Source organism: Alnus glutinosa, chromosome 1, assembly GCF_958979055.1.
Source record: "Alnus glutinosa chromosome 1, dhAlnGlut1.1, whole genome shotgun sequence".
Classification (NCBI taxonomy): Eukaryota; Viridiplantae; Streptophyta; class Magnoliopsida; order Fagales; family Betulaceae; genus Alnus; species Alnus glutinosa.
In genome coordinates this window covers 4,142,063-4,170,053 of record NC_084886.1, presented here as the reverse complement: position 1 = coordinate 4,170,053, position 27,991 = coordinate 4,142,063, and the positions used below count along the sequence as shown (strand labels likewise).

The following is a 27,991-nucleotide window of genomic DNA, read 5'->3' as shown; positions in this document are numbered from 1 at the left end:
GGCCTTTATATTATATTATCCCGTTCTCTAATCTCTCTCTCCCCCGAAATATAATAAAACTCTCATTTTTCACATTGCGATCTTCTTTCGTTCCAAACCCCACAGCCATCGTTCGGCCGAAAAGTCGCCGGTTTTTTCAACCCGCTCAACCGTCTCCGATCGCTTGTTTTTCTGAGGCTTGGATTATTGACCCCTGAAGCTCGTGTTTTCTCTTTTTCTCTGATCTACGGTTGACTTGGTACGAGTTTCCTCGAATTTTCCATAACGCCTCGTTTGGTTGCTGAGAAAATGTTGGAAAATAAAAAGAAATGGAACGTTCTGATCTCGGCGTTTAATCGGAAATTACACAAATATGTGTATGTGTATGTATGTATGTATATTTGTATATACACGAGAGTTAAAGAGTTTTACGTCGACGTTCTGTTTTCTTGACAACCAAACGGGGGGTTAGAGTGATTTTTCCGTGTGATTCTTTAAAAAGATTTCACATACATATGTTAATATATTTGTGTGTGCGGATGTGTGTATGGATATATGTTTGGTTACTTGGAGTTTTGTGGTATAATTTCGATGGTTTTGGCAGGAAACTATTCGATTTGGGCGTCGTAAAGGCTTGGACAACATCGGATTGAATTTGTTTCAGGTAAGGTCCTTGGATTTTCAATATCATAACGTAGTTCTGGGGTGTTTTCTGCTACGTTGAGATCTAGAAGGTTTTTTCCTTAGTGGATAGTTCTCATCGTAAACTGTGTTCTGTCCGCGTGTATTATTTGTTTTTGCTCTACTATTTTGGTTTATAAATTGTCAGAGTTCTCTACTGGTCTCCGAGGCTCTGTTTGTTTGGACGGAAAATACTTTTCGGGAAAACTATACTTGCCTAAAGATAACTTCAGAAAAGCCTTAGAAGATTCTTTCCCCCCTTCCATGGATTTTTGTTTTTTAATTTTTTATTATTAAGGTAATTTTTTCAAGAAGGTGAATTTTAGATTTCTTCAATTATAATCCTTGTCATCGTGCAGAGGTGGTGGAAAGGTGAAAATTCTGGTTCATTATTTTGTTTGGGGGGGCTGGGTGGGAGCTACGTTAATGTCCAGCAACTCCCTCAGGATTGCTTGTCTAAGCATGCTATTATGTTGTTTTGTCTGGAATGATTGTGGTTGATAACAGGAATTCTGAGTTTTTATTATTTTTGTAGAAAATTGTATACTGTATCAATAGTAGATCGTGATGCTTCAGACCATGGTAATTTTTTAAAAAAATTAGATTTTTGGATCATATTCAATAGACTGGAATATAAGCTAGCTTCAATTTCTTTAAGCATTGTTGTAGAAATTAGATTCTATCAGGTCACCACCATGATGATAAATTCGCCTGGAGTTGACTCCCAAAAATATAGCCATCGATACCCATGTACAGGCTCAAGGTCGATTTGGATTGGGTTAAAGCTTGAGGTTGAAAAGGTTGGGCTTAGCGTGGTTGGCCTCCAAGCCGACCAGCTTGTCTTGTCGCAGCCCTACCAATGAATTTGGAATGTCACAAATAATTTAGAAATTGTATGTTAATTTGAAAAATGTTTACAGGAGTGACGTCAAAATCATATAATGTGTCTGAACTCGATCTCAACTTCCTTGATGACTGGGAAAGGGAAGTGTGACCCCTTGATAAATTTGAGATCAATTTTTTCTTTCATACCCCTTGATAAATTTGAGATCTAATCAAGTGAATTGAAAGTGTGACCCATTATTAGAGCATGTAAATTCAGGAGAAATAGAATTGCAGTTAGTTAGGAAATCACTTGAAGGAATTACAGATTAGGTGTATCATCTTATTATGATGTTCATATACAGGTAGTGTATTAAATTCAAGGGAACACTTCTTAAGCTGGATGGTACCTTGTGAATTGGTTTAAAACATCTGGACAGATGGTGGGGAGGAAAATGGGAAGGAGGAAGGAAATCACCTGAAAGAGCTAGAGGCTTCTTTTGGTGTCACATGCCATATCTGCTCACTACTTCGTGGCTTTAGCATGTGTATGAAAATTACGATTCGGCTGACGATCATATGGTCAGGGCCATCTCTCTCTGACTTTATTTTTAACAAGATATTTCAGGCATTATGGCTTCTAATTTTATTCATGAGTTCTCAATATGATATTGCACTTTTATTGTGCTGAGTTGTGTATGGTGCTGGTAAATATGGTTAAATGCCATTCTGATTTTCTGAACATTGCCTTGCTAGACTCATGTTGAGAATTGTTTTTTTCCAAACATTCTACTTTTATTTTGCCTTTTTTTTCTTCTGTTTATTTGTTTTTCAAGTAATTCTTGAAGTACATTGGTGGATTGTGCTTGTTTGGATTTATTGTAGTAAGAGGAATTATGAAAATTATCTGTTGAGTATGGTTATGCTGATACTACATTTGTGCAATCAAATTACAGACGTTCTAATTCGTTTTATATGCCTATATGATATACTTGGATGAATTTAAAATTTCTATATGTGGATTGTGAAGTTGTATTGTCAACAACTTAGTGATGTGGGAAATCCATTATTTTTCTCTAGGTTTTTGGATACCTCTGCTGAAAGGATTCCGTTAGGAAGTGTTCTGTATGATTAAATAGGACGGATTCTCTGAATATTCGTTCATGGCATCAAGATCCTATATAAACTTTTTGGACTTAGCTTCTGGAGATCTATTGGATGTTCCTCATACCCCCCGAGTTCTTCCTCGGGTGATGACTGCTTCAGGTGTCATCTCCGACTTGGATGGTTATGGCAGTAATGATGGGGATTCAGATGTTTGTCTTGAGAGGAAAATTATAGTGGCAAATATGCTACCTTTGCATGCCAAAAGAGATACAGAAACTGACAAATGGTGCTTCAGCTTGGACAAGGATTCACTTTTATTACAATTGAAAGATGGTTTCTCTCCCGAGACGGGGGTACTTTATGTTGGTTCTCTTAAGGTTGAAATAGATGCTAGTGAACAAGATGAGGTTGCACAAAACCTACTGGAGGATTTCAATTGTGTGCCTACATTTCTACCCCATGACCTCCAGAAAAAGTTTTATCTTGGGTTCTGTAAACAACAACTTTGGCCTCTTTTTCATTATATGCTACCCATGTGCCCAGATCATGGTGATCGCTTTGACCGCTTGCTTTGGCAGGCCTATGTTTCTGCAAACAAAATATTTGCAGACAAGGTTATGGAAATACTTAATCCTGAGGATGATTCTGTTTGGGTTCATGATTATCACTTAATGGTTCTCCCAACATTTTTGAGGAAGCGGTATAATCGAGTCAGGCTTGGATTCTTTCTCCACAGCCCATTTCCATCATCAGAGATATACCGAACTTTGCCGGTTCGGGATGAAATTTTGAGGGGACTGCTAAACTGTGACCTAATTGGTTTCCAAACATTTGATTATGCACGTCACTTCCTCTCTTGCTGCAGTAGAATGTTGGGCCTGGACTATGAATCAAAGCGTGGACACATTGGACTTGATTATTTTGGCCGCACAGTTTATATCAAAATTCTTCCTGTAGGTGTACATATGGGTCGGCTTGAATCTGTGCTGAATCTTCCCTTGACATCCGCCAAAATTAAAGAAATTCAAGAACAGTTTAAGGGGAAAAAGGTGATTCTTGGTGTTGATGACATGGACATATTTAAAGGCATCAGTCTGAAACTTCTAGCTGTAGAACAACTATTGCAGCAGCGTCCGGAGCTGCAGGGCAAGATTGTTCTGGTTCAAATAGTGAATCCTGCAAGGGGCTCAGGGAAAGATGTCCAGGAAGCAAAGAGAGAAACATATTTAACTGCCGAAAGGATTAATGAGGTTTATGGTTCTCCTAATTATGAGCCAGTGATTCTAATTGATCGTCATGTTCCCCGTTTTGAGAAGTCTGCCTATTATGCTGTAGCAGAATGTTGTATAGTGAATGCTGTGAGGGATGGTATGAACTTGGTGCCTTACAAGTATATTGTTTGTAGGCAGGGTACTCCATATATGGATGAAGCTATGGGTAGAAAGTCCGATTCTGGTCGGACAAGCATGCTTGTTGTGTCTGAATTCATTGGCTGCTCACCTTCTTTAAGTGGAGCAATCAGGGTTAACCCTTGGGACATTGATGCTGTGGCTGATGCCTTGGAATCTGCCATCATCATGCGCGATTCCGAGAAGCAATTGCGGCATGAGAAACACTATAAGTATGTGAGCTCTCATGATGTAGCTTATTGGGCTCGCAGCTTTATGCAGGACTTAGAGAGAGCATGCCAAGATCATTACAGTAAACGATGCTGGGGGATTGGCTTGGGTCTGGGATTTAGAGTTGTTTCCTTATCACCTGGATTTAGGAAGTTGTCCATTGATCACATTGTCTCAGCATACAGAAGAACCAACAGAAGAGCAATATTTCTGGACTATGATGGTACTGTTGTTCCCCAAACTTCTATTATTAAAACTCCCAGCGCTGAAGTAATCTCTGTTCTGAATGTTCTATGCAAAGATCCCAAGAACATTGTATTTATTGTGAGTGGGAGGGGGCGGAGTTCTCTGAGTGAGTGGTTTGCTCCGTGTGAGATGCTGGGAATTGCAGCTGAACATGGGTACTTCCTGAGGTATGTTATTAATGTGCTTTGAAGTCAGTCCAGATGGACTTGGACTCTTGAATTGCTTTTCTAAAGAAACTGAGGTTCTTTTGCTCTTCTCTTGTTGCAGGTGGAATCGATCCTCTGTATGGGAAACAAGTCCAGTTTCTGCCGATCTTGATTGGAAAAATATTGTGGAACCTGTGATGAGATTGTATACAGAAGCAACTGATGGCTCTAGCATAGAGGTTAAAGAGAGTGCTCTGGTATGGCACCATCACGATGCAGACCCTGACTTTGGATCTTGCCAAGCCAAGGAGTTGTTAGATCATCTGGAAAGTGTACTTGCTAATGAACCCGCAATTGTTAACAGAGGCCAGCATATTGTCGAAGTCAAGCCCCAGGTATGTTTGCTTCCTGCCCTTTTTCTTGGTTTTTCTACACATGTATCTGAAGTGGAATTTCTCATAAAGCCTTGTTACACGCACAGGGAGTGAGCAAAGGGTTGGTTGCTGAAAAGGTTCTTCTAAGAATGGTCAATGATGGGAACCCACCGGATTTTGTGATGTGCATTGGAGATGATAGATCTGATGAAGATATGTTTGAGAGCATATTAAGCACAGTCTCCAGCCCATCCTTGCCTGCACCTCCGGAGATCTTTGCTTGCACCGTTGGGCGAAAACCAAGCAAGGCCAAGTATTATCTTGATGATGCTTCTGACGTTGTGAAAATGCTTCAAGGACTTGCGACTTCTTCAAGTCCAAGACCTCGGTCTCTTGCTCATATCCAGGTTTCTTTTGAGAGTTCTGTTTGAGTTTGAGCGGCCGGAGTGCCTGGCACAGATATGCGAGTTCCATATACTTAAAACCATTGTTTTGCTCGGAGGGATCTCTTCTAAAAGTTTTGGTAAAAATCTGATGCAATGATGCAGTTCTGATCCTTTGTGAGCACCTCCTGAACCCTTTGACTTTGCTAGAAGTTGATTTTGGTTGGCTTGCCAGGATCATGGAGAACTTGACAGTAATTTGTCGTTCGTTGTATATGGTGACGTCTTGTATCTACGCCAGTTGCCCTCGGGATTAGATTTCAGATGTCTATAATGGCTGTTTTTATTGATAGGGCACCATTACGTTGTATAGTTAACACTTCTTTGGTCACAATACGTAATGTCAGTTTGATCTGAAGATATACGACTCCCATTCTTTCTTCCTCCTTTCTTCCTTTTTTTTTTCTTTTTTCCTCCCACTTTTTTCCTAAGCCCTTCTAATAATGATTAATCTAATCATACCATCTCCTGGTGTAGGGTGATCTAAATAATCTGATTTAAGTGGCACTGAATGACCGTGTCTTGTAAATAATTGGGATAAATGCAAAAAATCAATCCATGTGGTTGGTCTAAATTATAAATCGTTATTTACAATATAAAAAATAATTTAGAAGTTTTCGTGAATAATAATTTAGTTCTTGCAGTCAAATTTTTTTAAATATGATTTTGTTAGTGTGTCGTGTCAGCACCAATGTAATGATGACAAATGTTACTCTTAATAAAGTAATATATTAATACATTAAACATATAAATATAAGAATAAAAAAAAAGAAAAAGAAAAAAAAAAAAAAGGTGTGGCCACTGCCCAAACTCCTTTTTTTTTTTTCAAAATAATAATTTGGAGAAACTTCACAAAAAAGTATCGAATTATAGGCCGTTTTGACGGAATGGCACTAAACTTCAAAAACTGTTGAACCCGGGTATTCAATTATCCGAAACTATCACTTTAGGGTATTCCGTCTGGTTTCGGCGTTAAAACCAAACAGAATCCCAATCACGTGACCTCCACGTGACTTTTTCATCCCTTTCTACCCGTTTTGCCCCTCTAAAAAATAAAAACGATGCCGTTCTCTCATTGTTCACGAAGCTTCCACCTCGTTGTCTCTGACATGCTCTCAGACATGAACAGTGGTCCGGTGGTTCTATGGAATCCTTCGGTGATTCGGGTGCTGTTTTGTGCTGCTAGTTGATTATGTGCGGTGTACGATTCTTTCTGGAGCTACAAGATTGTGGAAGGAGCAGAGATCAAACTTATACCCTCGCTAGCTGCAAACAATGTGGTTTCATTTTGCATTCCAAACATTCCAGAAGCAGTACACAAAACCAAACCCGCAGATTCATTTTGGGAATTTCCTTTGTCAAAAAGGTCATTGTCAGAAGCCTTTCCACTTTGCTTATCAAGATTTCCATAAGTACCAGCTAAAACATCTTCTGACAAATTCTTTCCATGACATCCATGAACCACCTAGTTTTGACTTGAGCTTCCTTCTTGAATATTGAAGAAGTTTTTCTTCTTTTTTGACAATGATGCTATCTGACCTTCCCTTTAACATTTCATCATTCTTTAATTAAGTGTTGTCACATGTTTTACTATGGGTTGAACGATTTAACTTTTTTGAGCGTGATCTTCTGGACGGCCATTTGATGGTCAAGAATTCCAAACCAGGACTTCTATTAGAGAACAATCCACCCAATGTCAGTGCATGCTGAACTTGCATAGACGAAGAGTTCTTTCTGACCTTGACATAATACTGTAGATTGATAGCCAGTTTTGAGATCCAGTCTTCTCCACATTCATCATGCTCTTCATCATCAATTGCAAGATCTATCAAGTTAAGATCTCCCTGGGATGCGGTATCTAATGGAACCTCATTATAACTAAATGGTCTACCAATTTCCTTTGCAATGAACGTGGCATGTGCCTTCATCTTCTGATACTTTCAATTCCTTTGTTTTAACTTCCAAAAACAGAGTATAACAAAGTATAACCCACTTAGTTCATGAACATGGTTGGTGAATGGCTTTTTTCCTTTTCTTCTTTTTTGATGTTCATCTTCACTGTGTTTTGGCTGATGTAAGGGACACATGAGGAGAGGACTGGAGAAGGTGGGTGAGCTTCAAGGACAGTGAGTTGAGTTTGGTCTACTTGCAGAGGTTGAAGATGGACTCGGCTTGGGAGCGAAGCTCGTTGGATGAGGACATCATGTGCGATATTAGGGGCTCGAAGGGGGCCAAGCCAGTTTCGCGAAATGCTGCGAGTTGGGCCTACTGGAGCTAAGTCGCTCTCTCTTCTCTTTGTTTGTCTCTCTCTCTCACAAGAAGGAACCGAGGAGAGCATGGAGACGTTGACGACGAGTACGTCGATTTTGGAGGGAGAAGTTCCCAACCTAGCCAACAGCTTTGCCACGCTGTTCTCGTTGTCGACGATGACGCAGTCGGGCTAGCAGTCAATCGGAGGGGATGGATAGTAGCTTGGCGGCCGTTTTGTTGGTCAAGGAAAATGGTTTTTTGGAACAGTGAATGCGAACACGTGTCAATGATCTTAGGGTACCAAAGATGACGTCGTTTTTGTTTTTATTTTTAGAGGGGCAAAACGGGTAGAAAGGGATGAAAAAGTTACGTGGAGGTCACGTGATTGGGATTCTGTTTGGTTTTAACGCCGAAATCAGACGGAATATCCTAAAGTGATGGTTTCGGATAATTGAATACCCGGGTTCGACAGTTTTTTAAGTTTAGTGTTCTTCCGTCAAAACGGCATATAGTTCGATACCCTTTTGTGAAGTTTTCCCTAATAATTTAATTCGATCTTTTAAAACTGACATTATTATTATTATTAAGCTCTCTTAAAAAGTCATTTTTTTTTTAAACGACATTTTGATTTTCTCATGGCAAGATGGTAATTGGAAGTAAATTATAAATTATTCACTTTAGGTTGAAGGTCAAGTAATTTAGTAAAAACAATACAGTTAGAGTTGCAATACAATTTTGGAGAATGCACAGAAAGTAGGTTACTTCAACCTTATTGGATTCAATGACAAAATTCACCTCTAGTGATGTTATGGGTATTATATAGCATTAATAGTTACGTCAATTATTAAACAATTAAATTTGTTTATCAAATTTTGTTTATTTTTTATTTTTACAATAATTTCTTAGAACTCCGTGCCTGAATTTCAAAAAATTCGAGCAGAGAATAAGAGAGGAGATCCCGAACATTCCAAGTGTATGACCTACCTGCCCAAGCACCTAGGGACCTTGGGTCACAAATTCAAAGAAATTTTAATTTGACAATCTAATTTTTATTTGGTCAGGTTAATTTTATAAGTAGGTAGGCTTTCATAAATATTTGTTTAAATTTTTTTAAATTCGAATAAATAATTTTAAAAAATCTTAATCGGAATGATTGGACGGGAGATTATTGAGGAAGGAATCCCATAAAGAGAGAAAAGAGAATAGGATGGGGCTATCACGTATCAACGTCAAAAGGTTCTCTTTGGAATATGTCAAAACAAAGAGGAGGAGACATAAAAGGAAGGTGTTCCATCAACGAGTAGTTTAGTATTATAGCCTTCAAATTTTTTCCATGAAATCATAATCATAGACCTTCTACCATACATACATCATACATGTCAGGCTACAATGTATAATGATCTGCAGGCCAAAATGGGAAAAATGAAAAGGATGTTTTCACCCAATTAATGTGTCGGCGACTTCCCAATACAGTTAAATCGTGAATCGCATCATCATTTTTACTTTTTTACATTATAATACCATATATATATATATATATGGTAAAATAAAATGTACTGCATAATTCTTCAACTTGCAGAGTGAAGACAAACTAGCTAGTTTTATTGCTGAAGTAGCAATTTGTTCTCTTTATTTCAACAGAAAAAAAGAAAAAAAGAAAAAAAGAAAAAAAGAAAAAGAAAAGTAAATTGGCCCAGTTTTGAAGCTAAAATGGCAAATTTCTGCGTATTTACATAAGGGGAATTGGGACAAAGTGTGAAGGTGGTCTGTCATGGAGGATCCATGCATGGGCCATTCACATTGGCGCCGCTGTTTGATGATGTTGCGTGATTAAAGAGCCAGCTTGCTCTGTCCCATCCTGGCGTCACCACTATCATGGCTTATGACTAGGCCTGTCATTATCTTCAAAACAGAACGACTGGCTGCCGGTGCTGGGTCACCCCCCCCACCCCCCCCCCCCCCCCCCCCCCCAATTTTGATCCCCTGCAATCCCTACCATAGTTCCATATAAGCGGAGGAGATTGGGATTAGAATTTTTAACTTAGAACAGTTACGATCTTTTGCCCTAAAAGTGTAGAGAATTGTAGGGATTGTGAAAAGTTCTCTATTGGCTTTCTGTCTGAGCAAAGGGATCTTCTGCATGTCCTTACAGTCCACCTGATTGCCAAGGATTGAGGGAAATTGTTGGCCCAAAGCAATCCCTTTTTGTTAGTGCAAGTCTGCAACCCTCTCTCTCTCTCTCTCTTTTATTATATAATTTGGACTTGTCTTTTACACAAATTCAAGAGATGAGTTGTTTACTGTTAGGAAATTTATCCTGTTTTCAATTTCCTTTGAGATGCGAAAATAAAAAGATAATAAAATTAAATTAATCACACATGACATTAAGATTTAATTGGTTTCTTGGCAGAGGTTATTCAGAAAAAAATCACTCAAAACCCAAAATCCTAATAAACTCAAATTTTACTGTCTTACAAAGAATAATAACAAAAGAAAACTATATTTTTTTCTCGACGTGCTTTAGCACACTAAGCTACGAGAGAACAAAAAAATTCTTTTGCTCTTGGTGTGTATCACAATATGTTGGGCACCACTCATTTTATGAGGACCGAAACCAACTACACTTCAACTTGGAGAAGAAAACCCAATGCAAGTCATTATTGAATTTCATGTAGGGCAAAACAAAGAGAAATGCTAGGGGTACTTAAACTTTTACAAAGAGAACTTTACATACTGATGTGGCACATACTTAAAGACAAAAATGCCCTTGTAACAAAATCCATTATTTCAAGACCACTCGTGGCCAGACGACTCGCCGGATGGAAGACCCCCTTGATCCGTGGCTAGACGACTCGCCGGACCGAAGACCATCTTGTTTCGTAGCCAAACGTCTCGCCGGACTGCCGGTTCGGAGTTTTCGGCTTGCTCCGTGATTTCTCCATCACGGCCAGTGGCGCTGGGCGTCATCCAGCCACGCTAGATCCCGGCCAGATCGGTGGGATCCGGCCCATCCCCGGTTGGATCTCGGCCGGGATTTGGCTATTCGCCAACCAAAAGTGTGGTCGAGGTTTCGGCTTGCTCCGTGATTTCTCCAATCACGACCAATGGCGCTAGCCGTCATCCAGCCACGCCCGGATCCCGGCCAGACTACCGGGATCCGGCCCATCCTCGGCTAGAACGGTCGGATCTCGGCCGGGATCTGGCTCTTCACCGACCAAGAGCGTGGTCGAGCCCTAGATTGTTTAGGATGCTGTGTTTTTTTCCGGTGGGTCTGTGATGCTGGGTTTCCGGTGGGTCAGGGTGCTGGGTTTCCGGTGGTCGGGGTCGGAGACGTGGTGGCCGGTGGTCTAATGGTTTCCGAGGGTGGGTTGAACAGGAGATGAAGGGGTATTTTTGTCTATGTATTAAAATTTGTTTTAACTTGATTTAATTATTAATCTGATGTGGAGCCTCAAGAAAGGCTCCACGTCAGTTTGTAAGCTTCCATTTGTAAAAGTTTAAGTACACCTAGTATTTCTCAAAAACAAATCAAAGCCTTTCCTTCTTAAAGAAAGACTAACACTTGGCCACACCTACTTGAACAATTCAAGTCACATTTATTTGTCAAACGTGAGGTAAAGTATGGACAGAAATTTCCTATCAATTGGTTTGTAGGAAATATTTTACAGTCCACATGTAAAAGTGACATGTATCATTTAAGCATGTGAGAATCACATGTTTTTTTTTTTTATTATTATTAAAATAACATGTACTTCTTACATGCCAAATAATATATGTCAATCTTATTGTCTTAGATATAGTAGGTTTGTAAGAAATTTATGTCCGTAAAATATTAGGGGACAAATCTTACGATCGCCATTGAACAATTTTTGCTGGATAGTGGCAAAAAAGAAAAAGGAAAAAAAAAAAAAAGTAGTTTTGCTGGACCACACACCTATTCGTATACAAGAGCACTAGTGTCTGGTGGAGTGTTGGCTAGGATTGAATTATTTGTCCAAATTGTTAGTAATTTATACTGTTAATGTGAAAGAATTTATTTGAAATTTATTTGTTCAAGTAAGTGATTCTATAGTCCAAAATTTATTTTGACAAGTAAATCTCATATGAGTTCTTTCGCATTACATGTTCAAATTGTTCATTATCCGCTAGAAATAAGCAGAACTACCTTAATGGGAGGGAGTCTCCAGCCATCCCAAATTTCTTTAAAAAAGCTTCCAAAATATATGTTTTATGAGCATCTTTCTTATCTTCCCTATAAAGTTTAATTTTCACCCTAAATTTTGTTTTTTCTTTTTTTTTAAAAAAAAAGAAGTTTTGTCCGCACTCTCTTCAAGTTCTAATTCTGCCCTTGCGGCTGGCTATGCCCTCATTGGCCACTGCACTCGTTGCCCTTTTCACCAGCAGCCTGATAATTTCTAGATGGCAATTTGCTGGCTGCTTATCTTTTTGGAATGAATAGTATACAAGTGTATTGGTTATATATATATAACCAAATACAAATACAGAATATTCATAGAAATACAAAAAAATAATTTTTACCCTTATATCATATTATAATAGCTTTACAAACCAAAAAATACACCCCAAAACAATCATTTTCTTGTACCTTATATTTTTTTTTGAGTAATGCTACATATCATCCATTTGTCTTCCTTTTGTCCCCCAAAATTGATGTGCCTCTTAAAATTACCATGGATCAAAATACAATAATGATCTATCATAAATTCAATGGTGATTTTAAGAGCCACATCAATTTTAGGGGGACAAAAAAAAAACAAATGGATGATATGTAGCATTACTCTATTTTTTGTTCCTAAGCAAGCTAAAAATCATTGCAATAAACATAAACATTGCATTAGATCGAAGGGAGTAGATACAAAGGCAATAAACACAAAAGAGGGCCTACTACATTATTACTCTTTCCTTCAAACAAAAAAACAAAAAAAACATTATTATTACTTTTGCCTTGAAACATTATGGTGTGTTTGTGAATTGAATTTTTTGAAATCAAAATTTTATTATAATTCATTGCATGAATTTCAAGTTTGATTTTGTGAGATAAAATTTTAAAAAGTTAAATATAATTTTTTTTTTTTAAAAAAAAAAAATAGAGAAAAATAGGGAAGAACCTTGATTGAACCCTGTTGTCATTTCTTGTAAAATGTCTTAGACTTTTGCTGCGAACATCAATTCAGCCGTCGGAAGCCATTTGTCTTCAAACCAATTGATCTTCCAATTGAGGGAGACCTTCCCACTCCTGTTAACTCGCACTTATCATATAGAGTAATGATATTGTCATATAAATTTATCATGCTCATTTAAAGTGGATTGATACGACGGATTTTAAATTTTTTTAAATTTTTTTTTTAAAAATAATTAACATAAAAGGTCATTTAAAAACACATATTTTAATGCGTGTATATATATATATATATATATATATATATATATGAATGTAAAGAATAACATTGATCTATAACATAACATGAGCTGTATACGAAGGATCAAAACCCTTTATAATTATTTATTTAAATTTGAGAAAATTTGAGCAGGTGATTGTGAAATACTACTTGTGAGATCCACTTAATCAAATAAAAATTGGGCTATCCAACCTCTTATCTGATCAAATAAATCTTATAAGTAATTTCTCACGATCACCTATTCAAATTTTCTAAGAAATAACTGTAGAAAATTATAATCGGTATGCCATTCGGCAAGGGGCATGGGAAGAAAAATGTGACGATTGAAGGCGGTGCCAATAAATGAGCAAAAAGGAGAAACCAGTGCCCAACAAAAGCTCCTGTTTGGAAAGCACAGCGAGAATATAGGTACGGAATAAATGTGAGATTGCTGGGTTTTTTTTTTTCTTTTTTTTTTACATGTCTACAGTAAACACAGCATACGATTATCTCTCATTCTCACCCTCACTCGCTAATTAAACACTGTCCCCACTGGGTGGCACTCGATCGCCTCCTCTCTTTGCTTTTTTGCGCTTCTTTTCCTCTCTCTTTTGCCTTGTCTCTTTCATCTTTCCCATCTTTCACTCTCACGCTCAAAGCGCAAAGCGCAGTGCTTTTTGCTCATACACACTGAAGAGTGAAGAGCATCTCTCTCGCTCCATATCAGTCCCACTTCTGCTTGTGCATTAGGGTTTCTGGCGATGCTGAAAGCTTAAATCTTGTAGTTCTGAGCTGTTCCTGGGGTTCATTTTGAGCACAGAAGTAATGGGCAAGAATGTACTATTTCTGGGTCTCGCTCTCTTGCTTATTTTTGGAGGTGTCTCGGCAGCTTCTACTACTCCTGCAAGTGAGTGAGCCTATTTTTGTATGTGTTTTTCTATGTGTGAGTGAGCTGAAGAATGCTTGCTTTTTATTTGATCTGACTGTCACTGTGCTATGTATCTTCTTCGTTTCTTTTTCTTGTTTGGTACAGAGATTGTTAATGGGTTTTTCTCAAATGCCGTATCTGTGTTTATGAAATGGTTGTGGTCACTCAAATCAACCACCAAAACAGGTATAGATCTCTGGTGGCAGCTACATTCTCTTTTGTTCTCTATTCTGGGTTTTTGTTTTCGATGGAACGGTTTATGGAGATGTAGTCTGAAATGGTGGGGTTCCTGGGATTTGTGTGTGCAGCAATTCCTGGCCGTCCGATGATGAAGTTTGAGAGTGGGTTTACTGTGGAGACGGTGTTTGATGGAAGCAAGCTTGGAATTGAGCCTTACTCAGTTGAGGTGTTGCCCAGTGGAGAGCTTTTGATTCTGGACTCTGCTAATAGTAATCTCTATAGAATATCTGCGTCTCTTTCTCTCTGTAAGTGGGTGGCTTGGAAATATTGCTTGGTTCATCTTGTTTCATTGGATTCATTTGTATTTTTGTTGGAAATTGTTGTTTTGGGTGTGTTTTTCTGTTAAGTTTCTGCCTCTGAAAATTTTATGGGTTTAATTGGTTTGTTTAACATTAGCCACAAAAGCTCTGCTTAATCTTTTTACTGGATTTGGGTTGTTGATTTATTCGGTTATGGTCTCTTATCATTTATAGATTTGAAGGTCAAAATTAATGTCTATGATGTAAAACACATAGGCGGTCAATTAGCTTTCTTTGGCAGAGGAATGCTCCACTTTATAAGTTGCAATGTGCATAATGTGCCTTCAAGCTAAGTTCCTATAGCATGCCCACTCAACCTTCTATTCAATTTGTTTTTCCTATACCTTTCTGAAGTCGGTTGTCTCAAGTAGTGGTTTAATAACGTGAGGCTTCTGTATTTATAATTGTTCTTCAACCTGCTATATCATTATCGATATAAACTGTAATTTACTGTGAATACAATACTCGCACAAGTCTATATCTCTGTCTAATCGAGTAAACGAAGAAATACCTCCTTCCATCATCGTGGATTATTGAAAAGTATCTTCTGATAAAATTGGACCTAAAATATGCTTCATTTACTATATTACACGTTCTACTCTCGTAATTCCTATACTAGACTGTCAGACTGAGCCTTAATGTATAAAGTTGTACTGCAATTCTCCCAGATTCGACCATTCTGATATCTTAAGAAGATGAACTGTTGTCTAAGCAAATGGGCATCTGGGTTGTTTCATTTTGTTAACACTTAAATTGTGTTAGATCTAAGACATTAAGACAATGCGTGTCCTGTAGTTAAAATACTGACTCCACTCATATACTTTTTCTGATATGACTGACCTTTGTATGTGCACACTTTTTCTTTACTTATAACTACTCTTAAATACATTGGAAAACTGCAGATAGCAGACCAAAGCTGGTTGCAGGATCCCCTGAAGGTTATTCTGGACATGTAGATGGGAAACCCAGAGAGGTGAGGATGAACCAGCCAAAGGGGCTTACAGTTGATGACAGAGGAAACATTTATATCGCAGACACTATGAATATGGCTATCAGGAAGATAAGTGATACTGGTAAATGATATAGCCTATATGTGTCTTGATTTTGTCCAATCATAGCAATCAGTTTTTATCTTTTTCTTATTATCGTTAGAGAAATATTAAAAAATTACTATAAAGTTAAGAATAATATTGGTATTGTACTTGGGAATTTATATTTGTCCTAATGTGGTTGGAATTTCTGCTTGCAGGGGTTACAACGATTGCAGGAGGAAAATTGGGCCGTGGAGGGGGTCATGTTGATGGACCAAGTGAAGATGCAAAATTTTCTAATGACTTTGATGTGGTTTACATTGGTAGCAGTTGCTCCCTTCTTGTCATAGACAGAGGAAACCAGGCTATCAGGGAGATCCAACTCCACTTCGATGATTGTGCTTATCAATATGGAAATGGTTTTCCTCTTGGTAAGCTTATTTAACCAAATTTTATCCTTTTAGTATTTTTCTACACTACAGATCAGAATGTACTCTTTTTCATCATTACAGGAATTGCAATGCTTGTGGGGGCTGGCTTCTTTGGTTACATGCTGGCATTGCTGCAACGTAGAGTGGGTACAATTGTGTCTTCCCAGAATGTAAGTACTTTTTCTTGTCTTCTATTTACTTGTAATGTCTTGGCTTCTGCACTCTATAAAATGAATACGTTCTCATTTGATCGTATGAAATTGATGTTTGGTTTTGTTATTATCCACTGAAATTATTTTAGGCCACTTTGACATCTCATTCAAGAGAGACTCATCCAGTAATTCTTTTGCGTCCGCTGTGTTTAGAATTGAAAAATTAGTTCCAGAAATAGTTTCGAGTCTACTCTCACATTTTGTATTGAAGGGAAAAAAATGTTACTTAAAAACAAATTGTATTTGGTATTTTTGTTGACACATGAAACATGCGTTCACCTTTTATCTGATGCTTTTGAAGGATCAAAATGCAACAAAGATGATCATCCCGCCAAGTCCATATCAGAAGCCTCTAAAGTCAGTCAGGCCACCATTAATCCCAACAGAAGATGAACTGGAGAAGCACGAAGAAGGCTTCTTTGGATCCATCGGAAAGCTTCTTGTCAACACAGGGGCATCAGTAGCGGAGATTCTGGGAGGAATCTTTCCTGGGTTTAGAAAGAAGCCACTAAGCCATCAATATCAAAGCCATCATCAGCAACTAAAGCAGTCAAATGGTTGGCCCATGCAGGAGAGCTTTGTGATACCTGATGAAGATGAGCCTCCTTCAATTGACACCAGAACCCCCACTCCACGTAAAACCTACGCTTTTATGTCCAAGGATGCAGACAAGATGCACCAATTGCGGCAAAGCCGAGTTTTTTCTAATGGGTGGGATAGCGATCTTCAGCAGCAGAAACAGCAGCATCATCATAGGTATCATTCATCCATCCCACACACTTACTATGAGCAGAGCTGTGAGAAAACCAATGAGATTGTTTTTGGGGCAGTTCAAGAGCAGGATGGAAAACGTGAAGCTACGGTGATAAAGCCGGTTGTTGATTATGGAGATCCCATGTCTGATCATCATCACAGCATTCGTGCTCGAAGTAATTCTATGGGCTATCCGGGCTATCGCCATGGCTATTCATCGTATACATAAAAGAGATCTCATAGTTTTGACCTTGTTCCATCTGAATATTAGCCCTTCGAAATTTAGGTTATAGCCTTATAAGTTACAGGTTGCTGTTGGGAGCTTTGCAAGTGGGAGATTTATTTACTCAGTCTGGCCAAGATATTGAAGGCCGTTGTTTGATATCACTTTTTATGATATTGCTGTCCAAGTTTTTAGAAGGTGACGTGGCAAGCCAGAGGTTTTTATTTATTTTTTATTTTTATTTCCTTTGAGCAAATACAACAAAAGACAAGGGTTATATAGGGAGATTCTTCCCACTATTGATCTTAATAGAAGATAAAATGGGACAAGTATTAAGAATGCTTCCAAACACAGGTTGATAGTGGCTTACTTGGTGAGGTGGTGCGCACGAAAGTTTACACTTGAAACTTTTATAGCATTCCAAACTTGAAAATGTTGAAGCTTCGATTGCATGTTGGAGATGATTGGAGCAAAGGTCCAATCGAAGAAAAGATTGTGTTGATTGATAGTCAAAAATAGTAACCAAAGAGTTACCTTCAAGTCTCAAGAATCAAGTTGTTGTAGCAGTGGTTGATGGCAAGATCAACACCAGTTAGAGCTGACATAGCTTCACCCTTATTCACATCGATTAAGGATAATTTCTTTGTAAAAGGGCAGAGTGTTTAGACACCGAGTAAACATGATGTCTGTTTTTGTAACATCATGCCAGGCTTTAAATTAGATATTACATGGCATGGGCATTAAAAAGTTAACAGAAGCCTAACAAGGGGATCTATTTGATTAGGAGTGAAATCTTAGGGAGTAAATTGACAAAATTTAAACTTATAGAGAGCAATTTGATAAAAAGTAGTACCTCAAAGACCTCTAAGGCATGGAACTCACCGTGATGACCCAAAACCTTCCCACTGGGTCTAATGACATGGAGGCCGTGGGAAGGTATATCCCAAAACTAGAGTGGAGTCTATCACATAAAATATTTTTTTGCTTTTCAACTTGATACGTATATCTTCCATCTCACCATACAAAACATGCTTTACCTGCGTAAATTTTGTATTATAAATTTTTTACTAATAAGTTTATGTACTTAACGAGTTGCCACTTGATAAATTAAAATTCCGCCACCCATGCATAAATATGAAAGAGAAATGTTAGATATTATAAATTTATTCAACATTTATGTAACAAGGTTGACGTAACACTTTTAATTAATTATTGGATTAATCCTTATTAAATAATAAAAAAAAAAAATCGATTGACTTAGAGTGCTACGTCAACATTGTTTAACAATTGCAAGATAAAAATATAATATTTAGCATTACTCTTCATAAAAACATATCCGTGACAACAAGTTAATGTTGTCACGATGAGTTTGGCATGAAAGGCTTGCCCGCCCCACAACAATTAAGAGAAAGATCTCAAAGCATTCACGACTCAAACAAATTTTAATTAAAGAATCACCTTTCTGTTTAGCTACCCATTTTTACAATGCACTTACATCATAATCTTAATTTAAAGAATCTACTTTCACTATTTTATTTTATATATATCACTTTCACTATTTCCAAAGAGAAGATAAAATCAAATTATTATTTTTTTTTATTAGTTTTTACGTATGCATTGTTAAACTAAAGTACTTAACAAATCTATTAAGCACTATAACATCTAACCATTTTTTTTTTAATAGCTAAAATGAGTCAAATGACTAGTCCGATGAAAATGCTAATCATGCTTCGTAGCAAAAGCAGCTCCCATCACGTCATTTGAGAGTGGAAGAAGCATTTTAGGTCACCCACATGTCACTTGAGGCAGTGAAAGAAGCAAAAGCAGCTCCCATCAGGGCCATCACGTCATTTGAGATTGGAAGAAGCATTTAAGTCACCCACTTGTCACTTGGGGCAGTGAAAAGACAGGCACATCGACTGGCTTCAATGAGCTGCCATTTTGTTGGACAGTAGCCCTGTCACCCCCAAGGATTTTTCATTACATGCATCTCTTTGTGGTACCAGCGACACGGGGCCGATTTAGAATCCAATAGCTTATCAGCTTTATCAAGATGTATATAAGGATTGAGAGTCTACTCAGAAAAAAAAAAAAAAAAAAAAAAGGATTGATAGTATTTCTTGCTTTGCCTGGAGCAAAAGCTACTCATCTTTTGACCTAGTCTGTAAGCTGCACATGCATCCCACATTCCACAACAAACAAGAGCAACCACTGCCCCCAAACAGGGCAAGAGATGAGGCCCAGGACATTTTTTGCCTAAATAATTGATTCTACTAAATTCACAAATTGGCTGAAAAAGATGCATCACACCAAAATCCATACTTATAGCTTTATATTTCCATCCCACAATTTAGTCAGTAATCTGACATTCTACAGTTGATTAATCAGATCAGATATCTGATGAGAAACCCCCATACAAAACCAAGAAATATCATGCCCAAAGAGAGAACCAAGGAATTAAAGGGAGATAGGTACTGCCAGCAATAGTCAATAACAAGTCATAGAACTACATATCACATAGAATTTGCCCTTTGATTACTTGCTTCTCCGCTTAACCAAACCTGAAGTGGCGGCTAGCAAAGACCCCTCCATTGGGATTGTTTCTTTAGATGGCTCTGCAAAACCCATGATGTTAGCCTGTATCATAGCATCTATTGTTCCATGGCAGTCAGACAAAACATGACTTCCCTCCTTACTATCATCATCTTGGTTGAGTTTGTCAGTCATGCTTAACAAATCCAGGCTTCCATCAAAGGTTATCAAATCCTTCAATTGTTCAGCATACATGTCTGACTTTGTTATACTATTACTACTTATGTCATCAGAATCAATTAAAGATACAGATTCCTTACGCGGGATTGTAGATTTTGCTTTGATAATCCTATACAAAAGAGTAAGATGAGAGATGCTCAACCAAAAGAGTCTCCTCAATAGTGCGTAATGTGCGGAGCTAGCAACTGCGCTTTTGATGTCGCAGCAGAGTATCAGTACTGGTTTCTCCAGAAGGATTAGGCAATGCTTCCATATCTCGCTGAAACAGAGGGGGCTCGAGCCTGCCTGTCTAAAAAGTTCAGTTAGAAAAAGGTGTAAGCAATTGTTTGTTCTATCGATATTAGAAAGATGCGAAGATACTTACACACACGAGGGTTGATATAAGAGCGAACAGCAATCCCAACAATAAATCCAAGTAAACAGGAAAGTCCCAATCCCAGAACCCAAATTGAAATTGCTCCTGTTGCTGGAAAAAATGAATAAATGAAATTTCATTTTCTTATAACTAAATTAGAACCAATATAAAACACTACTAATACAAACAGGGGGGTCGTGGGAAGCAAAGAGATAAGTAATGAAGAGAAGACAGAGAGGCACAGCAGAAACTCAACCCAAAAGCAAGAACCCCAAATCTGTGACTGGAAAATACATATCAAGCAGCCAAACAAAATATCATAAAGAGTTACACACAGTGTATTAGAAAGGTAGTCAGTGTGTCGCTGGGCTTGATGGCAAATGGCAAAAGAAACCCATGCTTCCCACATGCTTAGGGCTAAATTATTATCTTAAGAAAAAAAACCCTGGCTTTTCTGAATAAATAAATTGGAACAAAAAGGTGTTCTGAAAATTGTCTCTCTCTCAAAGAGTTCTTCTTGTAATTGAGCTATTTACCAGCATAAATGTTACTCGACATATTTATGCAAGCAAAAAGAAAAACAAAAGTAATAGAAAACATTCTAACCGAGTCTTGAAAAAGGAAATGTAATACATTAATATAAGGGTAAAGTGAACGGACAATATAATCACATGAACTGACTTTGCTCCTTTGGAACCACAAGGTCACATAACCCCCTCCCCCCCAACAAAATAAAATAAAATTAGATCATATATGCAAAATGTGCATCTCATGCACATATAGCAGTACAAACATAACATGTAATAATTTTCAAAAACTCACCAACTTTAGAACTACTGGCACAATCCTCGGCCTTGAGACTAATTTGGCGGACCAATTGATTCCCATGATCTGAAATCAGTAAGGCGCATATTTCGGGAACAAAAGATATCTCAAAATCATTCGAGAATGACGCATTATGTGCAGGTCCATCCTCGCGGCCTGGCTTCTCTGAGTATCCTCCAGCAATTGTTGTCACACCTAAACAAGAAGTCGTTAACAAAGCAGAGTCCTTTAGCTATGACATACCCATAAAGAAGACACACCACTGCTATAAATAAATTTTGCAACATCAAATCCTAAAAGGAGAGCATTAGTTCCATCCTTGGGCAGAACAACACTGAGAAGTGTGTCAATGCCAACTTACGCTACACAAACAGGATGTGCAGAGTACCCACCAATCACAAAATGCACTCCATGGTCATGATTTTAATTGAATGTTCCAAGTGTGCAATAACACCTACAATCTATCACCCAACTTCCATTTGGATGGAAAAGGCAAAATCGAACGAGAAGATATACCACTATAACTCCCAATCTACATCAACATTTTTTACCTCTCCCAAATGCCTCAACCAATTACGTAGGTACATATTCGATTACCTACATGCATATGTAGATAATTTTTTTTTCTTCTCCTTTTCAGGCTCATTGAAGGCCCGTTGGCCATCAGACCTATAGGCTACGCAATGAAAACACACTTTTGTCAAAACCATTAACAAACAATTCAAAATACAAAACATTTTTCAAATGTAAACCCCATCATCAAAACACTTCTCAGCTTTATATCACATCAAAACACTTTTCAAAACCATTATCATAAGTAGTTTTCCTCCACCCCTCAATCCCAGAAATCTTGTACAAGGACAAGAGGTTTTATCAGCTTAGCTAGTTAACACCCAATCACCCACCCTATGGAACCATATAAATACATACACAAGCATATCTATTTATATAGATAAGGTAATGCAACTCTTCGCACCTATTTATCACATTCATGTCACATCGGCCGACATGTCGTGTTTCGAGTGGCTTTCACAGGAGAAGCCATTTAAAACAAGTATGTTAGCTGGTCTGATATATGTGTGATAAATTAGAGTGAAAAGTAGCATTACAACTTATATAAATATATACAAATTTGCATATATTTATATAGTTTTGTACGTGCCATTGAATTCCGCTTTTAATTTATCATTATATGGTAACGCGATGCCTCTGTATCACCATTTAAATTATCATGAATAAATAATAAAAAAAAAATTAAAAAAAAAAAAAAAAAAAAAAAAACAGCAGCAACAACAACGATTTAAATACGTGTGAAGAGAGACACATAGAGTTGGAACCTGAGTCGCTAATCTTTCGAATGACAAGGGTTTTCTCCTTAGTTTTCTTAGTATACTTGGTATCAGCAACATAGACATTCCCTTTCAGATCAACCGCAAAGCTCCCGGGCTTATTGAACCGTGCCGAACCCGATTCCCCGTCCGAATACTCATGAACCCCGTCTCCGGATAACCGTTTCACCGCACTCTCTGCGATTACTCCATCAAACTAATACGAAATAATAATTTTTGAAAGAAAAAAAAATAAAACTAGACAAGGGATTTCAGTACCTTGGGATATGGGAAAAGATACAGTGTAGATTACACTACCGGCGGAATCAAGGACCACGAAATCAGACGAACCGAATCGAGGAAGGGCCGAGTGTGGATTTATGTTTAGCTTGTGGCCGTCGATCACCGTGGTCACTGTGTACCCATCCTCAAGAACGATCCCGGCTAAAACTGAAAATATGCCAAAGTTTTAGGTGCAAAATGGTACTAGCAATCAAACCCTTTTTCTTTCTGAAATTTAAAGCTGTGCGATGTAGATAAAGTCATAAGATAATTAAGATTAGGATTATTAGTTACCGTGAAGTGAAGGGAGGTTGAAGAGGAGGAAGAGAGCGAGCAGAGAGGCCATGTTCGCGCAGATGAAGAGTGTTCTACTTGCAGTGCACGCAAAAGCTTTACCTTTACCTTTACCTTTACCCTTTGATGTAGAGAAATGGTGGAAGATGAGGGAGTGAAATCTCCTCAAATAAAAATATTAGGAGTGATGCTACTATATTTGTGAAATCTTCACCGTCGATGCCCATCAGCCTTTGATCGGCTCTTATTTAAAAATTAATGATACTATTATATCATTAAGAGAGGCATAATAGATAATATATAACCTTTCTCTTATGGAAAAATACAATTTAGCTTATCAGAACATTTTTAATAGTTTCGTCAAAATATTTTTTAGTTATTTTGGTGAGCTAATTTAATAAAAATACTAAAAAATCACTCTCAGCAGCCTCACCATTTTAACCAAAAAGTTTTGATGAGTTAAATTACTCATCAATTCTAATGAGTAAGAGCATTCCTAGTAGTCTCATCAAATTTTACTAATCAAAGTAGCTAAAAATTTTACTACTAGGAATGCTCTTACTCATCAATTCTAATGAGTAAGAGCATTCCTAGTAGTCTCATCAAATTTTACTAATCAAAGTAGCTAAAAATCACTTTTCTCTATTTTGGTAAGCCACTTTTTAAAAATTCTCCCAGGAGCCTCACCATTTTAACTATTTACTACCACTATTCAATTTAAATAATATTTTTTAATATTTATTTATTCTTTCTCTATTTAATCTTTTTACAAATAATTACTCATGTCCATGAAATAAGAATATTATCATGTGAGAGAGATAGGAGAAGAAAATGAGAAGAAAAAGGAAAAAAAAAAAAAAAAAGATCATGTGAGAGAGAAATGTGAAACAAAATTGGTGAGTGGGTTTGTGAGTGAATATTACTCATCAGAATTGGTGAGTAATTTCACTCATCAAAACTTTTTGGTTAAAATGGTGAGATTGTTGTGAGTGGTTTTTTTAGTGCTTTCATCAAATTGGCTCACTAAAATAATTAAAAAGCTGTTTCGATGAGGCTATTAGAAATGCTCTAAATTCACTCATTAACTTACTCACCAATTTTGTTTCATCTTTCTCTCTCACGTGATTAGCACACTTTTTTCCTTTTTTCTCTCATTTTATTCTCTCATCTCCCATCTATCTCACATGATAATGTCTTTATTTCATGGATACGAAGGATTCTTTGTAAAAAGATTAAATAGAAAAATAATAAAGAAATATGAAAAAATATTATTTAAATTGAATAGTAATAATAAATAGTTAAAATTGTGAGGCTATTGGGAAATTTTTTTAAAAGTGGCTCACCATAATAGAGAAAAGTAATTTTTATCTATTTTAGTAAGTAAAATTTTATAAGGCTACTATGAATGCTCTCAAACTACCACTTTTTTTTAGATGACTCTCTAAACTACAAAGTTTTACATCTTGGCCTCCCAAACTACCAAAACCTTTGAAAAATGTCTATTTTGACGAAATATTCCTATAATACCCCTATCACGTGTCATTTTTTAATTAAAAAATACAAAAAAAAAAAAAAAATAATTAAAAAAAAATCAAAAAAAAAAATGAAAATTTTAAAAACATTAAAAAAAAATAATTTTTTTTAAAAATAAATAAACTAAAATTTTATTTCTTAAAAAAAAAAAAAAGAAAGAAAGATAGGTGTTTGGGATGGCATTATTTCCCAACCGCGACTCAATCTTCCCGACACCTCTCCAGTCACCGTCCATTTGCAATGCTGTGATGACCGATTTTATAGCCCGACTTAACGAGTTCCAATTGGCAATCATCAGCTTGCTAATTTCGACCGAGTTTAAGCTCGCCCCACTCTGGAAAATATCCTCAACCTGAAAGAAAAGCTTGTGATCCTTGAACCCCATGTAGCTATTGCCCAACATTTTAAATACCAAAAAATTACAAAGAAGAAAATAGATATGAACATCAACGAACAAGCTCACGCCTGTTGATTTATTTGTTAGAAACTAATTAAGGTATTTCACAACGATGATAGACTTGATCGTTGTTTGTAACAAAACAAAATTCAAATTTGAATCATTCATAACATTCAAAAGATCAATATCATAGACATTGAAGGATAGGAAATTAGCTATGTCCACGTTCGAAGAGGCGATGACGAGTTCGCCGTGCTGCAGGCGTGCATCGTGCCCAACGATGATGCCAAAAAGAAGTAGAACATCATTCAATTGATCGCAATATTTTTTTAAAAAATACAAAAATAAAATAAAATTTTAGTTTTTCTTTAGTTTTTTTTTATTTATTTTTTTGTTGAATTTTTAATTAAAAAATGATACATGATAGGGGTATTATGGGGATATCTCGCCAAAATTGATATTTTTCAAAGGAAAATGCTATACTTACACCCAAACTCCTACAATATTTTTTCACAACCTGATGTGTAATTTCCACATCAGATTTTTTTTTTCTTTTCTAAAATGAAAACTCTCTCTCTCTCTCTCTCTCTCTCTTGTTCTTCTCTCCTCTCGCTCTTCTCTCTCTCATTCTTCTTCTTTTTTCTTCCAGTCGGCAACTGCAAACGGAGACGGTGACGGAGAGAGCCGGGGCTGGACGGGATCTTGTCGTTCCCCGGCCGTTTAGGCCGGGGATCCGGTCCTTCCCGGCCAGAACGGCCGGATCCTGGCCGGTTGGCCGGGATTCGGCCCTTTCCCGGCCAGAACGGCCGGATCCTAGCTGACTGGCCGGGATCTGGCTGTTCCCCGGCCAGAACGGCCCGGGATCTGGCCCTTTCCCGGCCGGCTGGCCGGGATCCAGTCGTTCCCCGGCCGGATCGGCCGGAATCCGGCTATTCTAGCCGGAGAAGGGCTAGATCGAGTGGCCGAAGGTGGGAGGTGAGGGAAGATGGAGGGGGGTGGGAGAGGAGAGAAGATGGAGGGAGGAGGTGGAGAGGAAAAAGAAAACGAAAAAAAAAAAAAAAAATGTCTGATGTGGAATGCCACATCAGGTTGTGGAGATTTGGTTGTAAGTGTAGCAGCCCTCTTTTTCAAAGGTTTTGGTAGTTTAGAGAGCCAAAATGCAAGCCTTAATAGTTTGAGGGGGTCATCCGAATAAAGTGTGGTAGTTTAAGGGGTTAAATTATATTTTTTTATTTATCTTTTATAGCATCCACCCCAAAAAAAGAAAATTATTTATAAATCAATATATTTTGACACTATTTTATTTTTCTTTCTAAAAAAAAGCTAAAATATGAAATTTCAAAATAAAATCAAATCAAATAGAGATAGGACAAAGATTTCTTCTAAATTGGCCTAGTCTATGAAATAAATATGTATCCCTTAGTATGTGGAAATACGTATTTTTTTAATAGCATGTGTGATATATGTGCTTTTTTAATAAAATTTATTCCAACCATGTCCTTGTTATTAAAAATATATATGTATTTTTCACATACTCAATAAACACATTCCATATTTATAGATTGGGTTTGATGAACTTCTCCAATCCAATTTGTAGACAAATTTTGTCCATCAATATATATATATATATATATAGAGAGAGAGAGAGAGAGATAACTGCTATTTGTCATTCTTATGCCCTTCTCCTAATCAGCTTTTTTAAAAATCAAGCATTTGATATTTATGATTCATAACCTAAATCAACCACCTGTATGGGTCATAAAAATCCAATAGTTGATTTTAAAAAAGTTGGATAGAAGAAATACAGGAAATGACATTTAGATTTTTCTCATATATATAATTCAAACAACCACCCGATTTTGACATGTTTCATTCAAACTAATTAAATTGTAAATTGCACCGATGTTTTCTTCCAACTTTAAAAAATAAAAATAAATAAATAAAATGTCAATGTACTATTGTGTTCTTAAAAAGACAAAAAAGCCATTAACAATTTTTCAGAAAGACTGAAAATATTCCTATAAATTAAAAAAAAAAAAAAAAAAAATGGTGTGAAGACCCACAGCACTAGGGTCTGGTGATCAAGTGGTCATTAAGAGCTGCAGCTCATTCGGTTCGTATTTCGTATTTCTTGAAGCCCATAAGGAGGAGATTGCTTAAGTTGTTGATGGATCATGTGTTTACAATTCGTTTTGCTCAAACAGACAACAGCTGAAGACCGTTTCCATAACAGAAAACATATAGATTGCTCTGTTTACTGTTTAGGCCGTTAGATGCCAATTGTTGATCAGATAAACATATAGGAAAATCTTTTCCTGAGACCATAATATAACGTGTTGAAACATTACTTAATTTAAAAGTTCAAGCTTACGGGCTTGAGTCTATATATATATATATTAACTGCTAGTTTTCTTTATATAAGCTCCGTAACTCATATTTTAAAGCACTATCTATTGTTTATGCTTGGTGACCCACGATATTGTCGATTGTTGTGGGTCTTGTGACCCTGTTGAAGACCTACGGCAATGCCGTGGATCTTGTGACTCACGACAGTTGTTGTAAGTTATTATTATTATTTTTATAGTTTGAAGGAACATTGATGCGATTTATAACTTAATAGACATTGACAATCGAATAATAATTTTAGGAATATATATAAACATTTTATTTGTTTGGGTTTGATCCATAATCCGAATTAGGTTTATCGTTTTACAAACTGCATTGCTAATATAGGCCCCAAAAACGAAACTGTAGGTACAACTAGTTTGTGAATATTCGATCATCACACCGTAAATATTGGATAGGTTTTATCCCTCGGTATTGAGGCCTCAAATTTTCATTATATGTTAGTTAAAATTTACATTTCTTTAAACAAATCTAGCTATTCACTTTTTTCAAATAACTGGCTCTCACTTTATATTTTAGCGACCTACTATCACTATTCAATTTAAATATGAATATAAATTTATTATAAATAACATGTACTTCTCATATATTTTTTTAATAGTTTAAATGACACATT

The 27,991-nt window shown here is 37.0% G+C and overlaps 3 protein-coding genes across 10 annotated transcripts; 2 read left to right on the top strand and 1 right to left on the bottom strand.

Moving 5' to 3' along the window:
• Window position 1: 1 nt before the first annotated feature.
• On the top strand, window positions 2–5,775 carry LOC133867064 (probable alpha,alpha-trehalose-phosphate synthase [UDP-forming] 10). Of its 2 annotated transcripts, XM_062303753.1 has the most exons (6): window positions 2–238; window positions 584–643; window positions 1,848–2,064; window positions 2,563–4,621; window positions 4,722–4,995; window positions 5,082–5,775. In XM_062303753.1, exons 4-6 carry the CDS (start codon window positions 2,646–2,648, stop codon window positions 5,403–5,405), a joined length of 2,574 nt encoding a protein of 857 aa, XP_062159737.1. In that variant the 5' UTR covers window positions 2–238; window positions 584–643; window positions 1,848–2,064; window positions 2,563–2,645; the 3' UTR covers window positions 5,406–5,775. The 2 variants fall into 2 exon arrangements, with proteins under 2 accessions (XP_062159737.1, XP_062159729.1); XM_062303745.1 differs by lacking the exon at window positions 1,848–2,064.
• Window positions 5,776–13,581: 7,806 nt separating this feature from the next.
• On the top strand, window positions 13,582–17,380 carry LOC133867049 (uncharacterized). Of its 2 annotated transcripts, XM_062303734.1 has the most exons (8): window positions 13,582–13,973; window positions 14,100–14,180; window positions 14,303–14,479; window positions 15,436–15,606; window positions 15,783–15,995; window positions 16,077–16,165; window positions 16,509–16,963; window positions 17,038–17,380. In XM_062303734.1, exons 1-8 carry the CDS (start codon window positions 13,892–13,894, stop codon window positions 17,060–17,062), a joined length of 1,293 nt encoding a protein of 430 aa, XP_062159718.1. In that variant the 5' UTR covers window positions 13,582–13,891; the 3' UTR covers window positions 17,063–17,380. The 2 variants fall into 2 exon arrangements, with proteins under 2 accessions (XP_062159718.1, XP_062159711.1); XM_062303727.1 differs by having other exon boundaries at window positions 13,585–13,973; window positions 16,509–17,380.
• A 2,089-nt stretch (window positions 17,381–19,469) lies between these two features.
• LOC133867008 (uncharacterized) lies at window positions 19,470–23,204 on the bottom strand. 6 transcript variants are annotated; one of them, XM_062303682.1, is made up of 6 exons: window positions 23,040–23,204; window positions 22,743–22,913; window positions 22,473–22,661; window positions 21,133–21,330; window positions 20,320–20,421; window positions 19,470–20,236 (listed from the first exon to the last, which is right to left on the bottom strand). In XM_062303682.1, exons 1-6 carry the CDS (start codon window positions 23,089–23,091, stop codon window positions 19,719–19,721), a joined length of 1,230 nt encoding a protein of 409 aa, XP_062159666.1. In that variant the 5' UTR covers window positions 23,092–23,204; the 3' UTR covers window positions 19,470–19,718. The 6 variants fall into 6 exon arrangements, with proteins under 6 accessions (XP_062159666.1, XP_062159673.1, XP_062159680.1 ...); XM_062303689.1 differs by having other exon boundaries at window positions 20,320–20,415; XM_062303696.1 differs by having other exon boundaries at window positions 19,993–20,240.
• Between the last annotated feature and the right edge of the window lie 4,787 nt (window positions 23,205–27,991).

Coding starts and splice junctions, on each gene's coding strand:
- LOC133867008 (XM_062303682.1), bottom strand. CDS start 23,091: ATGGCCTCTCTGCTCGCTCTCTTCCTCCTCTTCAACCTCCCTTCACTT. Junction 22,662..22,742: donor ATCTTTTCCCATATCCCAAG/GTACTGAAATCC, acceptor GAGTAATCGCAG/AGAGTGCGGTGAAACGGTTA. Junction 20,422..21,132: donor TGCCAGTAGTTCTAAAGTTG/GTGAGTTTTTGA, acceptor CATTTTTTCCAG/CAACAGGAGCAATTTCAATT.
- LOC133867049 (XM_062303727.1), top strand. CDS start 13,892: ATGGGCAAGAATGTACTATTTCTGGGTCTCGCTCTCTTGCTTATTTTT. Junction 14,181..14,302: donor CAAATCAACCACCAAAACAG/GTATAGATCTCT, acceptor TTGTGTGTGCAG/CAATTCCTGGCCGTCCGATG. Junction 15,607..15,782: donor CAGGAAGATAAGTGATACTG/GTAAATGATATA, acceptor TTCTGCTTGCAG/GGGTTACAACGATTGCAGGA.
- LOC133867064 (XM_062303745.1), top strand. CDS start 2,646: ATGGCATCAAGATCCTATATAAACTTTTTGGACTTAGCTTCTGGAGAT. Junction 4,622..4,721: donor GAACATGGGTACTTCCTGAG/GTATGTTATTAA, acceptor CTCTTGTTGCAG/GTGGAATCGATCCTCTGTAT. Junction 4,996..5,081: donor TTGTCGAAGTCAAGCCCCAG/GTATGTTTGCTT, acceptor TTACACGCACAG/GGAGTGAGCAAAGGGTTGGT.